Source organism: Hipposideros armiger, unplaced genomic scaffold (genome assembly GCF_001890085.2).
Source record: "Hipposideros armiger isolate ML-2016 unplaced genomic scaffold, ASM189008v1 scaffold_82, whole genome shotgun sequence".
NCBI classification, from domain to species: Eukaryota; Metazoa; Chordata; class Mammalia; order Chiroptera; family Hipposideridae; genus Hipposideros; species Hipposideros armiger.
Window position 1 is genome coordinate 339,996 of NW_017731432.1, and position 22,091 is coordinate 362,086.

At 40.5% G+C, this 22,091-nt stretch overlaps 3 protein-coding genes across 3 annotated transcripts in view; all 3 read left to right on the forward strand.

Annotated features, from left to right (window-relative positions):
- The window catches only part of RLF (RLF zinc finger), a 73,427-nt gene extending 68,069 nt beyond the window's left edge, over positions 1-5,358 (forward strand). Inside the window, exon 8 of the mRNA XM_019643857.1 lies at positions 239-5,358. Within this exon, the coding sequence (XP_019499402.1) occupies positions 239-4,894 (4,656 nt within the window). The 3' untranslated portion in view covers positions 4,895-5,358. The remainder of the gene's footprint in view (positions 1-238) is intronic.
- Positions 5,359-8,138: 2,780 nt separating this feature from the next.
- TMCO2 (transmembrane and coiled-coil domains 2) lies at positions 8,139-13,398 on the forward strand. Its single transcript, XM_019643719.1, has 2 exons — positions 8,139-10,731; positions 12,654-13,398. The coding sequence occupies exons 1-2, from the start codon at positions 10,492-10,494 to the stop codon at positions 12,966-12,968; spliced, it is 555 nt and encodes a 184-aa protein (XP_019499264.1). The 5' UTR covers positions 8,139-10,491; the 3' UTR covers positions 12,969-13,398.
- A 5,445-nt stretch (positions 13,399-18,843) lies between these two features.
- The window catches only part of ZMPSTE24 (zinc metallopeptidase STE24), a 39,761-nt gene continuing 36,513 nt past the window's right edge, over positions 18,844-22,091 (forward strand). The window contains exons 1-2 of the mRNA XM_019643686.1: positions 18,844-19,223; positions 21,486-21,632. Of these exons, the coding sequence (XP_019499231.1) occupies positions 19,101-19,223; positions 21,486-21,632 (270 nt within the window). The 5' untranslated portion in view covers positions 18,844-19,100. The remainder of the gene's footprint in view (positions 19,224-21,485; positions 21,633-22,091) is intronic.

Sequence of the window (22,091 nt, forward strand, 5' to 3'; positions counted from 1 at the left end):
TGTTCATCCTGTAGTATCTAATGCATGTTAAGACAAGAAGAATCTAAATGTAACTTGCAGGGGGAAAGATTGAAGATAAAATTTAAGAACTCTAAAAATTTTAAGAAATATGTATATATATATAATATATATATATATTATATATACACACACACATACACACACATGCATATATCTTATCAGTGAAAGTTATATAATGTTTCTGTAAAAAATAACTTCTTCCCTGCTTTTCTTACAGGCACAAGATGTTGGTCTTGGGGTGTCAATTTTACTCTGTGTCAGAGCTCTTCAACTGAGATCAAGTGAGGATGAAGAAATGAAGGCATCAGTTTGTAAAACAATTGCTTGTCTTTTACCAGAAGATTTAGAAGTTAGACGAGCCTGTCAGCTTACGGAATTCTTAATTGAACCCAGTTTGGATGGGTTTAATATGTTGGAAGAACTATATTTGCAACCAGATCAAAAATTTGATGAAGAAAATGCACCAGTTCCAAATTCTCTCCGATGTGAGCTCTTACTAGCTTTAAAAGCCCACTGGCCTTTTGATCCTGAATTTTGGGACTGGAAAACTTTAAAACGACACTGCCACCAACTCCTAGGACAGGAAGCCTCAGATTCTGATGATGATCTAAGTGGCTATGAAATGTCTATAAATGACACAGATGTTTTAGAGTCATTTCTCAGTGATTATGAGGAAGGTAAAGAAGATAAACAGTATAGAAGAAGAGATTTGACGGATCAGCACAAGGAGAAAAGAGATAAAAAACCCATTGGTTCTTCTGAAAGATACCAGAGGTGGCTTCAGTATAAATTTTTCTGTTTGTTATGTAAGCGGGAATGTATAGAGGCCAGGATTCTTCATCATTCTAAGATGCATATGGAAGATGGAATTTATACCTGTCCAGTTTGTATTAAAAAGTTCAAGAGAAAAGAAATATTTGTTCCTCATGTGATGGAACATGTTAAGATGCCACCAAGTAGGAGGGACCGCTCTAGAAAGAAATTACTGTTGAAAGGCCCTCCTCAAAAGGGAATTTGTCCCAAGAGCCCTTCTGCAGCCCTGGAGCAAAATCAGTCATTGAATGAACAAGCCAAAGGAGAGTCTCATGAATATGTCACATTCAGCAAATTAGAAGACTGCCACTTGCAAGATAGAGATTTGTACCCATGTCCTGGCACAGACTGTTCCCGTGTGTTTAAGCAATTTAAATACTTAAGTGTGCATCTTAAAGCTGAACACCAAAATAATGATGAAAATGCCAAGCACTACTTGGATATGAAAAATAGAAGAGAGAAGTGTACTTATTGTCGACGACATTTCATGTCTGCTTTTCACCTGCGGGAGCATGAACAAGTGCATTGTGGTCCTCAACCTTACATGTGTGTATCTATAGATTGCTATGCGAGATTTGGATCAGTGAATGAACTACTTAACCATAAACAAAAACATGACGATCTTCGTTATAAATGTGAATTAAATGGCTGTAATATTGTTTTCAGTGACTTGGGACAGCTTTACCACCATGAAGCACAACACTTTAGGGATGCGTCTTACACATGCAACTTTGTTGGCTGTAAAAAGTTTTATTATTCCAAAATTGAATACCAGAATCACCTCTCATTGCATAATGTTGAAAGTTCAAATGGAGACATGAAGAAATCAGTGAAACTTGAGGAGCCTGCAGCAGGTGAAAAGCAAGAGTGTATTGATCAGTCCCATCTACTTGACCAAACTGATAAATCACATTTACCTGAGGGTCTTCTTTTCTGTGCAGGACCAGCTAGTTCTCAAACAGAAACTGCAGAAAATCTGAAAGAAAACAGTGACAGTAATTCTAGTGATCAGTTAAGTCATAGCTCTTCAGCTTCTATGAATGAAGAGTTAATTGACACACTGGATCACTCTGAAACCATGCAGGATATATTGTTATCTCATGAGAAAGTCTTTGTACCTTCCAGTTTAAAAGAAAAATGTTCCAATGTGGCAGTTTGTTTTGATGGGACTAAGTTCACCTGTGGTTTTGATGGCTGTGGTTCCACATACAAAAATGCAAGAGGGATGCAGAAGCATCTACGAAAGGTTCATCCATACCATTTCAAACCCAAAAAGATAAAGACAAAAGAGCTCTTTCCCTGTTTGGATAATGAACATAAACAAACAACTGGAAAGTTTGAAGCAGAACCTAAACCCAGCTCAGATACAAACAGTGACTCCCCAGATGAAGGTCTAGATCACGGTGTTCATACTAAATGTAAACGAGAACATCAAGGTTATTCTTCAGAAGCCTCCATTTGTGCTTCAAAAAGGCCATGTACAGAGGATACCATGTTGGAACTGCTGTTACGCTTGAAACATTTAAGCTTGAAAAACTCAATAACGCATGGATCTTTCTCAGGGTCATTGCAGGGGTACCCATCCAGTGGTGCTAAGTCTCTTCAGTCGGTTTCACCTACTATCACAGACCTTAATTTTCAGAATCAAGATGAAAATATGCCAAGTCAGTACCTTGCACAGTTGGCAGCTAAGCCTTTTTTCTGTGAGCTTCAAGGATGCAAATATGAATTTGTGACCAGAGAGGCTTTGTTAATGCATTATCTTAAAAAGCATAATTATTCAAAAGAAAAAGTCCTTCAGTTAACCATGTTTCAACATCGGTATTCCCCATTCCAGTGTCACATTTGCCAAAGGTCATTCACAAGAAAAACACACCTTCGGATTCATTATAAAAATAAACATCAAATTGGCAGTGACAGAGCAACTCACAAACTATTAGATAATGAAAAATGTGATCATGAAGGCCCATGCTCAGTAGACAGGTTGAAAAATGATTGTTCTGCAGAACTTGGAGGCGATCCCAGTAGTAACTCTGAGAAGCCACACTGCCATTCTAAAAAGGATGAATGCTGTTCAGAAACAGATTTGGAGTCATCTTGCGAAGAATCAGAAAGTAAAACATCTGATATCTCATCACCAATAGGTAGCCATAGAGAAGAACAAGAAGGAAGAGAGGGGAGATTTAGCAGGAGAACTGTTGCTAAAGGAAATCTCTGCTATATTTTGAATAAATACCACAAACCATTCCACTGTATCCATAAAACTTGCAACTCTTCGTTCACCAATCTAAAAGGCTTGATTCGCCATTACAGAACTGTACATCAGTACAACAAAGAACAATTATGCTTAGAGAAAGACAAAGCAAGAACCAAAAGGGAACTTGTCAAATGTAAAAAGATATTTTCTTGCAAATATAAAGAATGTAACAAACGCTTCCTGTGTTCCAAAGCTCTTGCTAAGCACTGCAGTGACTCTCATAATCTAGACCATATTGAAGAGCCTAAAGTGCTTTCTGAAGCTGAGTCTGTGGCAAGGTTTTCCTGTAACCAGCCTCAGTGCCCTGCTGTTTTTTATACATTCAGCAAGTTGAAGCACCACTTGATGGAACAGCATAATATTGAAGGAGAAATACATTCAGATTATGAAATTCATTGTGATCTTAATGGCTGTGGCCAGATTTTCACCCATCGCAGTAATTATTCTCAACATGTCTATTACCGACATAAGGACTATTATGATGATCTGTTTAGAAGCCAGAAAGTGGCAAATGAAAGGCTACTACGGAGTGAAAAGGTATGTCAAACAGCTCTCAATGAAGGGTATGAACATCAGACTACCAGGAGGTCATTTAATGCTAAGGCTAAAAAATGTGGTTTAATTAAAGAAAAGAAAGCTCCAATTACTTTTAAAACAAGAGCTGAAGCCCTTCATATGTGTGTGGAGCATTCTGAGCACACACAGTACCCCTGCATGGTTCAAGGATGCTTATCTGTGGTGAAGTTGGAGAGCAGCATAGTGAGGCATTACAAACGTACCCATCAGATGACTAGTGCCTATTTAGAGCAGCAGATGGAAAATCTTGTTATTTGTGTTAAGTACGGTACCAAAATTAAGGAGGAGCCCCCTTCTGAAATAGAGCCCTATATAAAGAAAGAAGAAGATGGAAGCTGTGAATCAGAGCACACAAAACACAGCCATTCCCCAGGTGACCATAGCATACCTGTCCAGAACACTGATTCCCTTCATCCAGGTGAAATGGATGGAGCTCAGAAGGGATGTACAGAAAGCAACCAAGTATTTGAGGCAGATACTCTGCTCTACAGAGGAACTTTGAAATGCAACCATAGTTCAGAAACCACTTCTTTGGAACAATGTAATATAGTTCAGACTCCTCCTTGTAAAATAGAAAATTCCATACCTAATCCTGATGGGACTGAAAATGGGACTTACTTCACAAGTTTCCAGCTGCCTTTACCAAGGATTAAAGACTCAGAAACTGGGCAGCAAAGTTCAGGGCAAGAAAACACTGTAAAAAATTCCACCCATGTCCCCAAAGAGAATTTTAGGAAGCACCCACAGCCCAGGTCATTTGATTTGAAGACTTATAAGCCTATGGGATTTGAATCTTCATTTCTGAAATTTATTCAGGAAAGTGAAGAGAAAGAAGATGACTTTGATGATTGGGAGCCTACAGAGCACTTAACATTAAGTAATTCTTCACAACCCAGTAATGACTTAACAGGGACTGTTATGGCAAATAATATGGTGAATGACAACGACCCTGAAGTTGACATACCTCATTCTTCCAGTGACTCTGCAATTCATGAGAACCTGACTGCAATCCCACCTTTAATAGTAGCTGAGACAACAACAGTTCCTTCCTTGGAAAACCTGAGGGTCGTATTGGACAAAGCATTAACAGACTGTGGAGAGCTTGCCTTAAAACAGCTTCATTATCTTCGGCCAGTGGTTGTCCTTGAAAGATCTAAGTTTTCCACACCAATTTTAGACTTGTTTCCAACAAAAAAGACAGATGAGCTTTGCGTTGGAAGTTCCTAAATTGCAATTTTGTTTTCGAAACAGACTGGCTCCAACACTGCAACCTGGGGACAATTGCCAACTCGAACAAAGGCTGAGAACCAACTATACCATTGTTTAGGGTAGAATAGGCTGTGTATTTACATGAATGTGTAATATCTATGTCAGCACTATTGGCTGAGTCCATTAGCTCTCCAGTTGATTTATTGATTGGGTTTTTTGTTTATTAAAAAAATGGAACTGTACTCTTGTTTGGTGCTAATTAATACATCAAAATATATTGGGGCTTCCTTTTTCAAATTAAGTGTGCATGATTGTATATGGAACAAATACTAAGATCCCAGGGTGGGAGGGCTAGGGAAAGGGATATGGAGTTCTTAACTTGACTTGAATGTGCACCTGAGGGTGCTTTGTGTAATATATTGTACACTACAGCATCTTATATTTTTTGAGTTGAGTTTCAATAAATTACAATTTTTCACCCATTTCTTGTTTACTCATAAAGAGTTTTCATGCCGCACATAAATTGGAATTGCACTTGTATATTCTGGAATGTGCATTTCCACTTTACCCCAGTAGTTTTTCATTTTTTATTAACCAGAGAATTCAGATCAAGCTTCTTTTTGAATGACTATTGTCTAACAATTTTTTTGTGGAAAGAAAATTCTCACATTGTGAGTGAGTAATTAGCTTTGGGAGTCAAGATAGCTCCCAGAAGATGATGTCCAGGAGTCTAGGTAGAAAAGAGAGAGTATGCCAAGCAGAACATGAAGGAGGTATGAAATCATGCGTCCAGGGAACTACAAATAATTTGACAGGCAGACAATGAATGGGGAGTGGGAGCGCCAGGGTAGATGAGATTATTGTAGAGCTAGATAGGCAAGAACCAAATCATGGACACTAAGGAGTTTGGACTTGAGTCCATAGGCAGCTGAGAGCCTTTGAAGGGTTTTAAACAATAATAATTGGTAGATCACTTCAGATGTGACTTGAGGGGCTGAGAATGGGAACAATAAATAATGAGATGAAATAATTGAGGCAAAGTTGGTGAGAGTCTGTACTGACATTTGCAGCAGAGGGAAGAGTAAATGAAAATTGAGAAATGTAAAGAGAATTGTTGGGTCTTGGAGGGTGAAGAAAATATTTTGAGGAAAACGTGAAGATTCAATAGTGATGCAACCAATTGAAGTGGGAATAAAAAGGAAGGGAATGGGTTTTGGGGAAGAGATTGGAAAGCCAAGATGAATTTGGTCTTCGGATATGTGGAGTTTCAGTAGACTGTGAGATATCTATGTCTAATGAAAAAGGAAAGCAATGTGTTCTTAGGATAGCTTTATTCTTGTTCCTTGTGAAGTTTTCACCCACTTTCATTGGCAGTGACGTGACTCAAAACCCTCCTAACATCCCTTTACTGTGCCTGTGGTTAGGCTTTTAAGACCTTTTCCCGGATCCTTAAACCTTGTTGACTTGTTTAGTCCTCTTTTTAGGAATGTCATTCTGCAACCTTCTCACCCTAAGTCTGAAGCAATCCCTATGCCCTAGTTGGTTTCATTTAGATCCCAGTAGGTAACAGTCATTGAGAATCTATTTAAAGAAAAAGTGGCAGAAACAGTGGAACATCTCAGAGACTGAGGCCACTGGTGACTCTTTGGGACCTTGAGCTGATTTCTTCTGCAGGGTTCAGTTTCTTCACTTATAAAGTGAGGAGATATGAGTGGTTATCTTGAAAGGCCCCTTTCTGTGATCTGAGCATGGGAAACTGGTGGCCTCATTTTTAAAGTTCCTCATACTAGCAAGTTTTAGCCCAGAACAAGAGAAAGGTGCTGATTTGTTTAAGGCTTGTTATATCCATTCAGCCACTACTAACTCCTACCCCTTGGAAAGACCAAGTGATTCAATTTGCAGTGGAACCAAACCCTAATTTTCAGAACCCAATTGAAAGTTTGCTTTACCTGGGATCAAACAGTTGATCCTAACATTTTCTATTCCAGTTGTGGCAGCTTGCTTCATTTGGTCGTTATTGAAGACAGTGTTTTATGTTAAAAGCAGCATGTGTGACTATATGATAATACCAGTCAAAGGGTTATTTTTGTAGCTTTTAGTACTATTATTTTTATTGATGTTTCTGGGATTTGTCCCAGACCTGGAAACATTGACTTTGTTTTCAAAGCCTTTTTCAATGTAAGATTGCCTCCTAAAATGATGTGTAATGATAGAGAGTACCAGACACGTTCATTGTTGCTTTTTACCCAAAATTCTCGTTTCAATGTCTCCCCATGTTCATGAGTACATATGCAAAAGAGAGGGTAGGAAACGATGGAGAAGAAAGTTTTAATTAGCCTTCCTAGGGATTCATTCCCAACCTATCCTCTCTCATGCAGATCCAACGCCAGTCATACATCCAGTATTGACATTTCCTCATGTGAAGAGAGAGATGGAAAACGGATGCGTGTTGTTTCTGTGAATAACGTAACCTGTGAAAAGGTCAATTTCCCTTGAATCTTCTAAGTCATAAAAGTTGCTCAATCCCCTCTTTTCCCCACCTCCCACCCCACAGTAGACTGTGGTGCCTCCTGGCTTTGTACTGCTGATCCAGGGACAAAGCCTCCTGTTATGTAAAGGTGAGTCTAGAAAGAGTGGGCCACTTGCCTCTGACCTGCTGGGTCTCCACCTGGAGGAATAGACTCTGTGGTAGACTACATTTGGAGGTTGGAACCACTTTGAGAAAGGTAACCAGGATAGTCAGATGTAACCTGTCAACCTGTGTTTGGCACGTTTAGCCTGGAAAAGACGAGAAAGGCATGGAAAAGCTATAGCCAAATATTTACAAAGCACATAACATCTGCTAGCTTCTGGGGATAAGAGTATTGAAAATGACACAGTTTCTTGCATCATGGAGATTAGAGTCTAGTAAGGACGATGAACTTTAAATGAAACACTAAAAATAACTACTTAAAAGTGCAATAGACGCTCTGACTGATGGTAACCAGAAAGAGGACAGGAAACGTTTTCTTGAACAGATGATGTTTAAACTGAAATCTGAGGAATCAATAGGAGTTAGCCAGAGAGGATAATCTAATTATGTGCAAAGGTTTTGTGGTGCAACAGCTTGGTGTGGTAATGACATTGACAAGTCTAGCACAGCTAGAGCTGAAAGAATGAATGGGAAAGGAATGCTGAATAACTATGATGTACACCTGAAACATAATATTGTATGTTAGCAATATCTTAATAAAAATATTAAATGGGAAAGGGGAAGGAGAGAGGGTTGGATAAGAAAGCCAGAACCAAGTATTTTAGTGCCTTGTAACCATGTTCTAGATTTTTAGTTTTGTTTGAAAGGCAACAGAGAACCTATCAAAGGCTTGGAGGTAAGCGTTTCATGTCATAAGTTTTCGTGTATAAGTCAAAAAGTCCTAATGGCATGATGTGGATGACCACTGAGTATATGTGACAGTGATGGCTGACTGGCTGGCTGGATAGGTTGATGGATGGTACCATGTCAAGGTGGGCTGAGACGCTTTTTATAGTGATAAATTCTTGGTCATTGGAGGTTTTCAGCTGTCTATAAGTGGGGAATCAAATGGGTTTTTTGGCCTAGATTCTCTTAAAGGCACCTTATATTGATATTTACAATACCTTGTATTTGGTCATAAACATCACTACAAATAATAGTTGCCCTTATTTATATGTGTAGCATGTACAGTTCTTTTACACAAATTATTGCATTCTCACTACAGCTCTACAAGGTAAGAATTACTCCCACTTTACAAATGAAGAATTGAGCCCCAGATTAAGTAATTTGCCCAAGGTAACAAGGTTAGTGACTAGTAGAGGCAAAATTTGAACCCAGTTCCACTATACTCCCAGAGGCCTGTCCTCATATCAGCTGCTCCGTAAAGCTTCTGTACAAATTAGTACACAAATGATAATAGGCACTTGATGAATAAACAATTGAGGCTATTAAGATGTTTGGAATTCTTCCAGGGAATGTCGCATCAACTTAAAAATATTTTAGTGCCTGCTATGTACCAAGCACTAGGGATACGGTAGTCAATAAAATGGGCATGGTCCCTGTCTTCCTTGAGTTTACAATAGGGAAGACAGATATTAAACCAAAAATTGCACAAATAACTACAGCTGTGTTAAGTGCTTTGGAAGTATGTGTATAAGGTACCATGTAATGGGGATCTAATGTAGTGTAGGGAGTCTCAGGTGATGATGCAGTTGTCACAACCATATCTTTCTCCAAAAAGTTTCTGGTTACCATTCTTGAATGGTTTCTAACCTGTGTTTAACCTATTACAGTCAAATCCTAAGTCTTATCTGAGTAACTTTCAGTCCTTGCTTGAAAGGATTCTGGCTAGTTGATCACTAGCTGACTGGGTTAAACATCAATAGCAGCCACTCCTAAACCATTTCGCCCTGTATTTCCAGCCGCATTCTAGACTCCATTTTATGGATGTGTGTCTGACACCTTAAGCAACTTAGCATAGGTCCCCTTCCTGCAAAAACAAAAATTATTCCCCACCAGCCTTCCCTGTTCCTGTTGTTTCAGTCAACCAGAATGAACAACTTGAAATAGCATCATACAATATTTTCTAAACATTGTCATAACGGACCCTTTTTCACCTTCCTTATGGTGCCTCTTCTTGATGCAAACCCTCTGTTGGATTCTTGCTGTCTTTGTAACTAATCTCACTGTTTAGATTATATACTTGTGTATGAACTGTCTTTTTTTCATGTAAGCTTTTTATATTTTCATACCTCCTTGCTGAGTAGGTGGATACTACTCAGTAAATAATTGATTTGATGACATGTCAAACAGTGCAACATGCTAGTATTTACAAAGTGCTTAGAAAATTAGGCCATTTGTTTCTGATAGAAACCTTGTGAAGAAGGTGGAATCCCCCTCTGGAAACAGATGAGCAAAATGAGGATCAGATATGTTAAAAGCCTCAAAGATCACAATTTCTAAACAATAGTGAGCTATGAAAATGGAATGCTACGAAATGATCCAGTAATAACCTCCCTCCACATTGACAAACTCAACTATCCACTCTTTAGTAAAGCACCCTCAAAATCCTATCTCCACAAATCTCCAGGTAGCTTCAATTTTCTCATTTGTTACATGAAAATAATTCCTGTCCATTTCCATGGATTCTTTGAACATGGTCCATATCTACACTGGCCAAGAAGGTTGCCACTAGCTACCTGTGGCTACTTAAAGTTTAATTAAAATCAACTAAAATGTAAAATTCAGTTCCTCAGTCACACTATCCACCTTTCAAGTGAATCGTGGCTACCATATTGGACAGGGCAGATATAGAACATGCCCAGCTTTGCAGCAAGTTATATTGTACAGTGTGCTGGGCTAGAACTAGGACTTGCCCAAGATCACAGAAAGCAATATGCCTGAAATGAAAACCCCAGCCAGTTGGTTTTGAGTGAGAAGGTTCACTAGGTGAGTGGGAAGCAAGCTGACCTTTGGAGCTGTGACATCACAAAGCACAGCTCCCAGTGGCTCCAGAATGCCTGGGCTCCCACCCAGGCCACTCGCGCTAACTCAGATATGAAGCCTCTGCACATGTAGCTCCTGAGGCTGCTGTCTTACTAAAATGTCAACATTTTCACCTTCATCTATCTGGGACCACATTCTAGATTATGTCTCTCTGAGCTCAATATGGAATTGGCTACAAGCAACTCTTCTGGGAGAGACTAGAACACCTCAACAAACCAGTTTGGGGCTACTAGATTATTTGGCTTCAGCTGTGCAAGTTATCCTGGGGATTTTCTTTGTTGTTTTCTTGGGAGTAGGACTATATGCCTTATGGAAACGAAGTGTTCGGTCAATTCAGGTTATATTCTTTTGTTACAGAGAAATCTAAATAGTTATAAATGGAAATTTGATTAATTCTCTCCCATGTGGCTGCCACCCAGTTTTAAGACCATGCAGATGAGCAAGGGGGAACCCTTGCCTCTGAAGTAGTTTGAAACTAACCTTAAAAACGTACCAATTAGGTCTCGAGCATAAAAATGCTCTTTCTCACAATGGTCTTCGGCTTGTCTTAAAGTAGATCAAACAAGTTTATAACCTGATAAGGCAGGCATACTCCCAAATTTATTTGATCTAATTGATCTTTGCCTACTATGTGCCTGACACCAGGTGGGGTATCTTTTATAGAACAGGCACTACAGGTATAACTGCGATCTTGGGTTATTACTGTGCCATTCACTGGTCTGTAACTGATGAGGAGGCACACATATCCATTTACTCATCGTGGTTTTCAGTATTTCCTTGTTTTAACAAGATAGGGTCCCATAAATATATAGGGGCTTTTTGGGGAATAAGAGTATAATTGGCTGGGATTATGAGAAACATTTTAAGACTTTACCTACTTCTGTTTAATTAATAATAATAGCTATATTTACAATATAGTCAAAATGCTTTGAGAATCCTAACAATTCCATGAAATGGATAGAAGTTATTTTCATATGACAAACAGGAAACCAGAGGTGAAATGTGGTTCAGTGGAAATTGAAGGAGGTAGGATTTAAAAAGGGCTTTCTTAAAGAGTGACTGGTTTACACGGCAAATGCCGGATCGTTTTGTAGCATTCACCTATTTTCATAATCTCTCTACTGTTGAAGAATCACGGTCACATGGATTCTCTTCATTTCTCAAAACCCTGCATGGTAGGCAGGGCAGGGATTATCATCGCCATTCTGTAGGTGAGGGAACTTGGCTCTCTCCTACCCAAGATTGGAAAAGCTGAGATTTGAACCCAACTTTTAGGATTGTAAATTTAATTCTCCAAAATTTCATTTAATCTGACAAATCATCCCCCATGGAGATATGTGTGTGTACATATTCACAGACATATGTGTTTTAATTAGCTAATAGAATATAAGGCAAAAAACCAAACTCTTTATCTGTAATTCTGGATTCTGCTCTTGTATGGTTAATGTTTATCTCAATCACAAAGATGAATTCGCAGCCCTCCGGACACCTCAGCCAAGAAGAAGAGGTAATATAACAGATTGGTAAATAGTACGGGCTCTGGAGTCCACGGCTGGGGCTTAAGTCTTGGTTCCAGCACTTGCTGTGTGGCCTCAGAGCAATCACTTAGCCTCTACACCCCAGCTTCCTTATCTGTAAGATGCTAACAGTGCCTCCCTCAGGGCTGTTGTGAGGATTCAAAGAGATACTGTATGGATAAAGCTTAGCACATAATAAGTATTCAATAAGCAGTGCTAGTGTATTATTAATACAGTAAGGAAAAAAGATGATTGAGTTTGTTTGTTTCTTATTGTGGCAGGAATCTGTCTTGGAATATTGAAAAAGAATTTTTTTCCATGACCAGGAAATTCAGTTTTTTAGAATTCCTTTATTCCAGTACTGGCTCTACCATATCCAGGTATATGACATTGGATAATGACAGAGTCCAAACTGGAAGGTATCTAAAAGGATATTCAGTTCTGTTTTTTCTACATAAATAGGTCATGCGTAGGCAAGGAAACTCCTAGCACAGAGCCCTGCGTGTAGCAAACTTTCAGCAAATGGTATCTATTATTATAATCCTTATTCATAAAAGCAAATAATAATCCCTGAGCTGCCTACCACTCTTATTTTGTGGTGAAGATGTTTTGTTAAACAGAAGGCTTGGCAAAAGAGGGAGAGGTTATGTTTACTATTAGGTTTTTGTTTTGTTTTGCATCTATAGTAAACTGGCATTTCACATGAATAAGCAAGTAACATTCAACTTCTGTTTTATTTTAGAAAATATTGGTGTTTATAATCACACTCTACAAACTTTACAAGAAGGGCTCAGATTTTTTTCAGGCTTTGTTGGGCAACCCAGGATTTAGTCTCCCAACTGAAGACAATAATAATTTGCTCCTGTCCTTGGGTCTGCAAGATAAAATTTTGAAAAAACTTCAGGCAGTGGAAAACAAAGTGAAGGACCTGGAGGGGATGATCATTTCCAAAAAATCTGCTACGAAGAGGGATTGTTCCTCCGATCCCGACTGCAGCTGCTCTGACTGCCAGAGCCCCTTGTCCACATCTGGGTTCACTTCCACATCTGAAATGTGATGGACTTCAATCTTTTCCAAAAAAGCACTTTTCCCCTCATGTGTGCAGTGGTGTATCAATAAAGATAGAGACCTATATAGAAATTACTCTGCAAGGACTGGCTCTCTATTCAGTAGGGTCCCTCTTCTACTTGTGTGTGTGGTGGGGCAAAGTGGGGAATAGTGGTGCCCACTCTGTAGGCTGGAGACAGTAAGCAGCCATAGAGTAAAGGCTAACCAAACTGGAATCCATAAAAGGGGGGAAAGAGAGAATGGTCAGGGATATGGCCTTGTTGGATTGGATATAATAAAACCAGCAAGAAAATGCTGTTTAAAGGTAATGCTGTGGACTGTCTTGCAGAGGTAGGCTGGCCCTTGTGCTGGTCTTTGACCTAAAGGTTAAATATTTGGCCCAGGAATCTCCCTGCATTAGTTACTCAGAGGTAGGCAAGGGTGGGGGTGGATTAAAGGAGAATGTTTCATTTTATCCAACTTTTTTTTTAAAGATTTTTATTGGGGAATTGGGGGGATGGGAACAGCGCTGGGGAATTGGGGGAAGGGGAACAGACAAGTTGCTGTCGTTTTGTTCTTCAGTCTAGTTGTGGAGGACGTTGCTTCACTGGCCCAAGTTGGCACCATCATTGCGCTTTTCCCGGGCGAGGCAGATCAGTTGCCGCGGGCTTCTGGACGGCCACTCATTGCGGCTGCTGGCCGCTCACACTGGCTGCTGGCTACACATGGTAGCCTATGGCAACCCACTGCCACAGAGGCTGCAGCCTACGCCGTTGCCGGCAACTCACGCAGCCCAGCTCCAGGTTGAGCTGTTGTTCAGCATCTTAGCTGTGGAGGGCAATGTTACTGGCCCTCATATGTGGGATCCGAACTGGGGCCTTCTGGCATCCCAAGCCAGTTCTTAACCATCGTGCCACTCGGCTGGCCCCATTTTATCCAACTTTTACTGATACTTCTTCTGTGCTAAGTATTGTGATAATCCTTGAGAATCTGTTTTGAGTACTTCAGGAGTACTCATTTAGCTGGTTGAACAGGTAATTTCAGAACAAGGAGTTACATACAGTGGGGTCATAACATCTTGAACTTAAGGAAATTCTTATGTGAATCCTGGCATGGCAGGGAGGGAAGAAAAGGAAGGAGGCACCTACTTGCCATTACACTCAATTTGAGTGTGTACCCTGACAAGAAAGATGGCCTACTGGGGAGAAGATAGTAGATGGTCCACAAGCCTTAGAGTATGTGCGTTATTGCCACAATAAATATGATTACATTCCTTGAAACACTGATGCCTAGATGAAATATTTCATTTGCTGTCCAAATAAACAGTGATTTATTGCTGTGTGACAAAAACCAGCTATGCTGTTCAACAGGAGACAATATAGCAGTCTCCCAAGTGGCATCTTCATAAGGGATTTCCAAGGGTAATTTTGTTCATGATTTTTGTCCACTGCAGTGATGTTAAAAGTAAGATGAGATTTCACTGTATAGTGTACTCAGTGCAAAAGCTGATTGGTGAATATAGGGTGGGGGCCAGGAAAGGCTTTGCAGAGGTGACACTGAGTTGTCCCATAAAGGGTTACATAGGTTGAAAGTGAAATGAAAGGTATTTCTGCTGGTGGGATCATCGTGGAGCCATATAAAGAAGAGGGTGGCTTGCCTGGAGAACAAGGCGAGTTTCAGGGTGGCTGAAGAACTGGCTATTTCCAGAGCTACAGGGAAGGATTCTGGCTTTAGGGCAAGACACAGTAACCTCATCCTCAAATCAGCTTTAATTCATGATGTGGTGAACAGATGGGTGTTATCAACAATGGGCATAATCTGACAGTGTAGGTGAGAAGTTTGTTAACTATGTTGCTGAAGGAATGCGATCTTTTAAAGTCAATGTCTTAATTTTTGGTGCTATCTAAATTTCAGTGTCTTCCTGCATAGTTCCAGTCATTTTGTCTTGATTACCATTCGGCTATATCAAAGGAAAGTGTTTGGAGAAGGGCCTAGAAGAGTAGACAGGTAATGAAGGGCCTTTAAAGGTTTTACCATATTGTTGGAAATGGACCATGGTAGGTTTTTAAATTGGATTAAATCGATTTGGTAATCTGTGTGGGAAACAGAATGAGCTAGATGCAAAGTGTGGTAGAAACTGATGGGGCCACCTTATTCCTGGCTCTCAGCTCCCAGTAGGAATGTGTGATTCACACCACAATCATAAGAGATTGATACGAAGTATTCCTTCCCAGTGATTCTTTTCTTGAGATCAGAGCACTAATGTTCAGGGCATCAATAAGGGACTTTGGATGCTTGGCATCAGAGAATCAAGGCAAGCTAGGGAAAGGGCTTGAGAGCTATTTGATCATTCAGATTAGATGGGGTAGATGAACTACCTTGTACCACCACTCCAGAGAAAAGAATTCTTTTCCCTAGAAATCCTCCAAATTCAGTCTCCTTTGGCAAAATCCTGCCTGTCTCCTATTTTGAGGCTCTCATTTCAGCCTCTAGACAGACAAGCCCCTCTATTGCCACTATCTTTCTGCAAAGGGGAACAAGTGATTATTCCCTTTCCATAATTCACTTCTCCCTCCACTGCTATCACTCTAGCCCAAGCCACCATCATCTCTCACCTGGATTCTTGAAATGGCCTCCTAACTGGACTCCCTTCTTCCATCTGGGTCCCCATTCATTTTGTTTTCTACACAATAGTCAAAGAGATCATGTTACTATTCTGCTCAAAATCTTCCAGTGGCTTATTCTTTCACTTTGAGTAAAAGTTAAGTTCTTAAGACTGTGCATAATAGCATGATCTGCACTCCTCCTCCTTCTTACTCTCTCCACTTTTTCTACACTATCTTACTATTCCTCAAATATCCTAAGAAGCATTGTCCCACCTCAGGGACTTGGCACTTGCTGTCCATTGTGCATGGCACACTTTCCCCAGATACTCTATGGCAGCGGTTCTCAACCTTTCACAGGGGTCACCTAAGACCATTGGAAAACACATATTTTCGATGGTCTTAGGAACCGAGACACTGCTCCTCTATCCGTGATCAGGCCCACATGCAGATAGGCCCACATATGAGTACCCGGCGACCCCTGTGAAAGGGTCGTTCAACCCCCAAAGGGGTCATGACCCACAGCTTGAGAACTGCTGCTCTATGGCTTCTTCTCTTTCTTTGGGTCTGTGCTCAAATGTAAGCTAATCTGAGAGGTCTTCCTTGACCATCTTTTTTTTTCTTTCTTTTTTTTTAGCTGAGCCATCCTGCCACCAGTTGGCAGCTCAGCGGCTGCTCAGCTCGGGCCGGGAATCGAACCGCTGTTGCTCAGAGCTCGCACTGTTGAGCAAGCTCTTAACCAACTGAGCCACTCGGCTGGCCCCCTTGACCATCTTATATATAAAGTAGTGCCGCTCATGCCAACATGCTATGTCCTCCTTTTCCTTTTTCTTCTTAGCACTTATCACCTCCTTCACTTTTACGGTAACATATTTGCTTATTATCAACCCCTCCACCCACCCCAGCCCACTAAGAATGTAAGCATTACGAGAGTAAGGGACTTTGGTTCGTTCACTACTATATCCCCAGGACCTAGAACAATGTCTGGTACTTAGCAGACACTCAATATTTGTCAAATGAATAAGTAAATTAGTCTTGACTTTTAAGAACCTCATACCAGCTTCCTGTTCCCCTATCTCTTGACAAATGGTGACATCAACACTATGATGATTCTCCCAAGTATAGAGAGCTAGTAGCTATTCTTATAGGGCAAGCCAGATACATTGCTAAGAGATTTACATGATTTTTCTCATTTGATACTCACAATATGAGGAGGTAAATACTATTATTCTCATTTTACTGATAAGAAACTGATTCACAGAGATGTTAAGTAGCTTGCTAATATGTGGTGTAGCTACTTATGCAGCTTAACTAAACCTGTGCTCTTAGCCAAAGTGTGGGTGGCAGGAGCTTCTGTGAGGCTTTGGACTAACTGTAGCAGACTGAATGGACCCAGACAGATAAAGGAGAAAAGAGTAAAGAGGGCAAAGCAAGGACAGCCCAAGGGAGAGAGAATTCTGAAAAAGTGTTTATCCCATCATATTTTAAAGTTGGCATCTAAAAGTTTTCATCATTAATTTAAATAGTTGCAATAAGTGTAAATTCTGGTAAATTGTAAATAATGACAATTTAAGATAAAACCTAAAATCACTTTTTATAATGTATCCAACAAAATCTACATAACACTTGAATAAGCATCATCATCCGCTTAAGAATTACACAAATAAGCTTTTTAATATTTGTTAATTCTACATTGTTCTTTTATCTCTAATTTACATTTACATTCTACTCCCCGATAAAATGTTATCCAAATGTAATATTTTTATGTTTGAAAAACCTTTTATTGATCACTTCTTTGTGATAAATTTGTATGTATTAAAGTAAAACTTTAAAAAAATTCCTGTAATGGTATGGGCCTATGTATCAGAATTCTTTGAATTGACTAATCATTATAATTAATAAAAAAATCTGCTCAAAATGATACAATTACAAATTTTGATAATACATAAACATAAAAGGTAAAATCCTACTGGAAATGCATCTCTCAGTGAGATTAATTCATGTGTCTGAATGACTTTCTTATTGCTAGATTTCTTGTTTTCATAGATATAATGCCAAGAAAGATTTACTCACATAAATAAATGAGGATAATAGTTTTGTTACAATGTCAATCAATTCTTTGTTTTCGTATCGAGTATATGCCAAAAATCAAATAATGTTCCTTCATTAGCTGACAGTTCAATTAGGTCCACCACCAATTTTGTTGAAAGCAAAGAGCTGGAAACAATCTGACTTGCAAAAAAGTGTGTTATCATGTCATTAGAGTCCATCACGTTCTCAAGTGACAATTATTACTCTCACTTAGAATTGTTTAGGAAGAGTTGGGAAAGTCAAGATATTGTTAATTTCAACACATCTTTAGCATTACAATATCACTGTAATTTAAATATATTTTAGTTGCAGCTGCAGATTTAGTTCAATTGTAAATAATAATTATGTAAATTAGCAACGCCAGTCTCTTTGTCAAAGCAACTAAGCAAGTGAGACTTATCTTCGGTCAGAAAAAAATTTCACTTTTCAAGTCAAACAGATGTGTTAACAGGCGTTCCTGTTACCACATTTCATTTCTGAATTCCAAGGCAGACATGGCACTGAGCTCTGATGTAAGTTTGGCCCTGGATCAAGTAAGACCCTTTCAGTTCAGGTATTTCTAACCTACGCTGCCCTTGCTTTGCTCCAGGGCGCACTCTCAGGCAAAATGCCGCCTCTAACTTCTGTTGGGGTGGAAAAGGCAAGATCTTTAATAAAAACTCATCACTACCGCGCACTCTCTTAACACGCCTGAATTCAGAACACCCCGATACAGGCCAAAATACTGCTCTTATAATGCTTAGTCTCGCTCTAAACTATCCCTTTAGTCTTAAGGTATCCCAGGGATGAACGTACCACAGTTAGAATAGCACTAGTAAGAGCAATGGTCTCTATAGAGACTTGGAAGTAGGCTCCTCTCGCTTAATTCCCAGCTACCTTCCCAGCCCACTCTGTGTCAGTTCCCGCTCAGTCCCATCTCCCAGTGGGCTTGTCCTTGCCGGGAACGTACGGCACAGGCCGCAGCCCAGCCAGGCAAGCCCCGAAGCGAAGAGATGCAATTGCCACTGTGGAAGCCACAAAGCCGAGAGCTCAGCCGCGCTGCCGGGTTCAGGAGGGAAACCGGAACCCTCCATAGGAACTTGGCGTGGAGGGGGAGGGGAAGAATGTTGGTGCAACGCAGCTCAGCGTGGTCAGGTCCGGCGCCGGAGCTGGAGCTGGCGGACGCCGGAACTTGGCATTTGGGCTCCCGCCTTCCTCAGGCCGGAAGTAAGGAAGGCGAGGCTGGTCCTATTCCGGCAAAAACTTTGGCGACCCTAGCGGGCGTCATCGTGGGGAAGAGTGTTTGTGTAACACTGCAGGCTGAGCGGAATGGGTGGGATGGAGGCAGGTGTCAGTGCTGGGGCGCTCGGAAGGGACGGATATTGCTGTGACACTGCCGGGACGCTTTGAGGGGACCGTGTTGGTGTGGCACCGTTGCACGCTGAAGGAGCCGGCGGAACCAGGTGGCCATGGGGATGTGGGCATCTCTGGACCCGATGTGGGAGATGCCGGCCGAGAAGCGTATCTTCGGGGCCGTGCTGCTCTTCTCCTGGACGGTGTATCTCTGGGAGACCTTCCTAGCACAGAGGCAGGTGAGACAGGGCCCATCTAACCCCGACACCCGGCCAGCCCTTAGGCTAGCCTCGGTCTCGACCCCAAGTTCCTGGATGGATGTTGTGGCCCCAGCACCAGCCTGGACCCTCTGGGTCCCTACTGAGCCTCCTAACTTGGCCTAACGGCGGGATTGGCCTTGAGAGGATCTGGTGCCTTAGGGACGTTTTCAGCAATGTGATCGTCGGACCCAGGCCGGTTAGGGCCTGGTGAAAGGGAAGGCAGGGCTGCCGCCTTGTCAGGCTTTAGCTCTTGTGTCTGCTCCACAGCTTAGGATCCTCGGGCCCAGACTTGCCTTCTTTACCTTTGGCACTGACTGATAAGCCTTCAAAAGGAAGATGCTAATGTTTTAGAATCACAACTTCCTCATGACAATTGTGTAATCATGCTCAGCCATAGGCTTAGGAAACCATTTTTCTGAAAATAAAGACTTCTCAATCCTTTCAAGGACCTGAACTCTTTTTTTTTTTTTAAGGAAGAAAAGTGTATACATTATATTATTTTTGCCCAAAGAACAATGTTTTTTTTTGTTGTTGTTCTTAAAAACATTTTTATTGTTTTTGTTTAAACAATTAAAACAGTAATGTAGAAAGTGAAAGTTACTTAATAACAGTTCCCTAGAAGTAATCGTAATTAACAGCTTGATGGATTAGAGAGATGAACTTTTAAATGAGATGGATTTTAAGTTGAAGTGACTGCTTTATTGCAATTTCTCACTGCTGTACATTCTTCTGTGTTGTTTCTGAATTATGTCAACCATTATGGTTATGAAAACCTTTCTCTTTTTAACTGCCGGAACTCTTTTTCTTGAGCATTGTGGTCTTTTTCCTCTGAAAATTTCTTCTCTCAGTTTACATTCTGCATGAGTCATTAAATTGAAATTTTTTATTTTTCTATATCTGTTAAGGTCTGGATTATATCTTTTTTTTTTTAAGATTTTTTATTGGGGAACTGGGGGAAGGGGAACAGACAAGTTGCTGTCCTTTTGTTCTTCAGTCTAGTTGTGGAGGACGTTGCTTCACTGGCCCAAGTTGGCATCATCATTGCGCTCTTCCTGGGCGAGACAGATCAGTCGCTGGCTTCTGGACCGCTGCTCATGGTGACTGCTGGCTGCTCACGCTGGCTGCTGGCTACACACGGTAGCCCATGGCAACCCACTGCCACAGGGGCTGCAGCCTACGCTGTCACCGGAGACTCACAGCAGCCCAGCTCCAGGTTGAGCTGTTGTTCAGCATCTTAGCTGTAGAGGGCAGTGTCACTGGCCCTCATATGTGGGATCCGAACCGGGGCCCTCTGGCATCCCAAGCCAGCTCTTAACCAACGCGCCACTCGGCCGGCCCTGGATTATATCTTGATCTCTTCTTTTAGTCCAGGATATTCGAAGAGATGTTAAGCTGTGTAGCGCTATGTTCTCAGACATAACTCTTTGTAGGTCCTACAGAAGATACTTTCATAAAGTAAACACAGTATGTAGTGTCTAAATTCGGGATGGGGTATTGGACATCTATCTGTCTTACTTTAATAATAAGCCGAGTTACAGTAACTACTTTTCTATATTGTCTTCTTTACTCAGTTGTGCTTTCATGTAATGCCTTTTATTGAGGGTTTGGTAAGAAGCACAACAATAGAGAAGCCATGTGTCGTAAAACCATTGCAGAAAATGATGCCCATTATGTTGTTTCGTATCTGTTCCCTGTATTATGTAACATGGGCTGAAATTACCTTTTAGAATTTGGCATAATGAGAAAATTTGTCTTTCTCTCAAAGATCTGATATGTTTCTGTCTGTCATTCCTCAAATTTCCCTTAATTTGGCTTCTAGGACCAAATTTAATGACTAGCCACAATATCTGTTAATACTCATGGTTAGTATATCTGCTTCCTTCTCTCCATGAATTTTTCATTATAGAATGTATTTTATACCTGGAATGAGCGGTATTGTTTGTGATGTTACAATTTTGGTTTACATATGCAAACTGAAGTGTGATGACAACCCTACTTTTAATTTTACCTAGTCAGCTAGTCTCAGGCTCTCTAGTTCTGCTTTTAGTTTCCTGCATCAGTTGTTTTAGTAGACAGTGTACTTGATCAAATGCAATATTTGTGTATGTATAAAGCAAATTCAACAGGCTTAAGCGACAAGCTAATGCTATAAACCATTCAATGTTTGAGCATAAATGACTTGCAATAAATAATGAATGGGTTTGACTGTTTCATTAAAGTATTTTCTTCAAAATATTTCAGAGACGGATATATAAAACAACAACTCATGTACCACTGGAGTTAGGACAGATCATGGATTCAGAAACATTTGAGAAATCTCGACTTTATCAGCTGGATAAAAGTACCTTCAGCTTCTGGTCAGGACTCTATTCAGAAATTGAAGGCACTGTGAGTACTTTATTTCCTGAAGAGACAATCTGTCAAATTGTTTAATACTTTGTAACATTTGTTTTCCTTTTTGTGACACAAAAGAAGGTACCATATCTACAAATCCGAGAATGCTTTCCTGACCTTTGTTATTGATAGCAATGGGTGTGGAGCAAAAGAGGTAGAAACATAACTGTTTAGTCAGTTGAAAATTATGGAATATGGTAACTGTCACCCTGAGGCCAGCTGTGAAAAAGAACCTTATGTTATTTTTCTTGTAACAGTCCCTACTTGTCTTCATGCCCCTACCTTAACTCTACAACCTGTCTTTCCACATTGCAGCCAGAGGAATTCTGAAGAATAATTTTCATCATGTCATTCTCCTACATAAAACCTTTCACTGGCTCGCTGTTTCCTTCAGGGTGAAGTCCATATTTCCTGGCATGGTTTATGAAGTCCCTTTTGACCTGGCCATTGCTT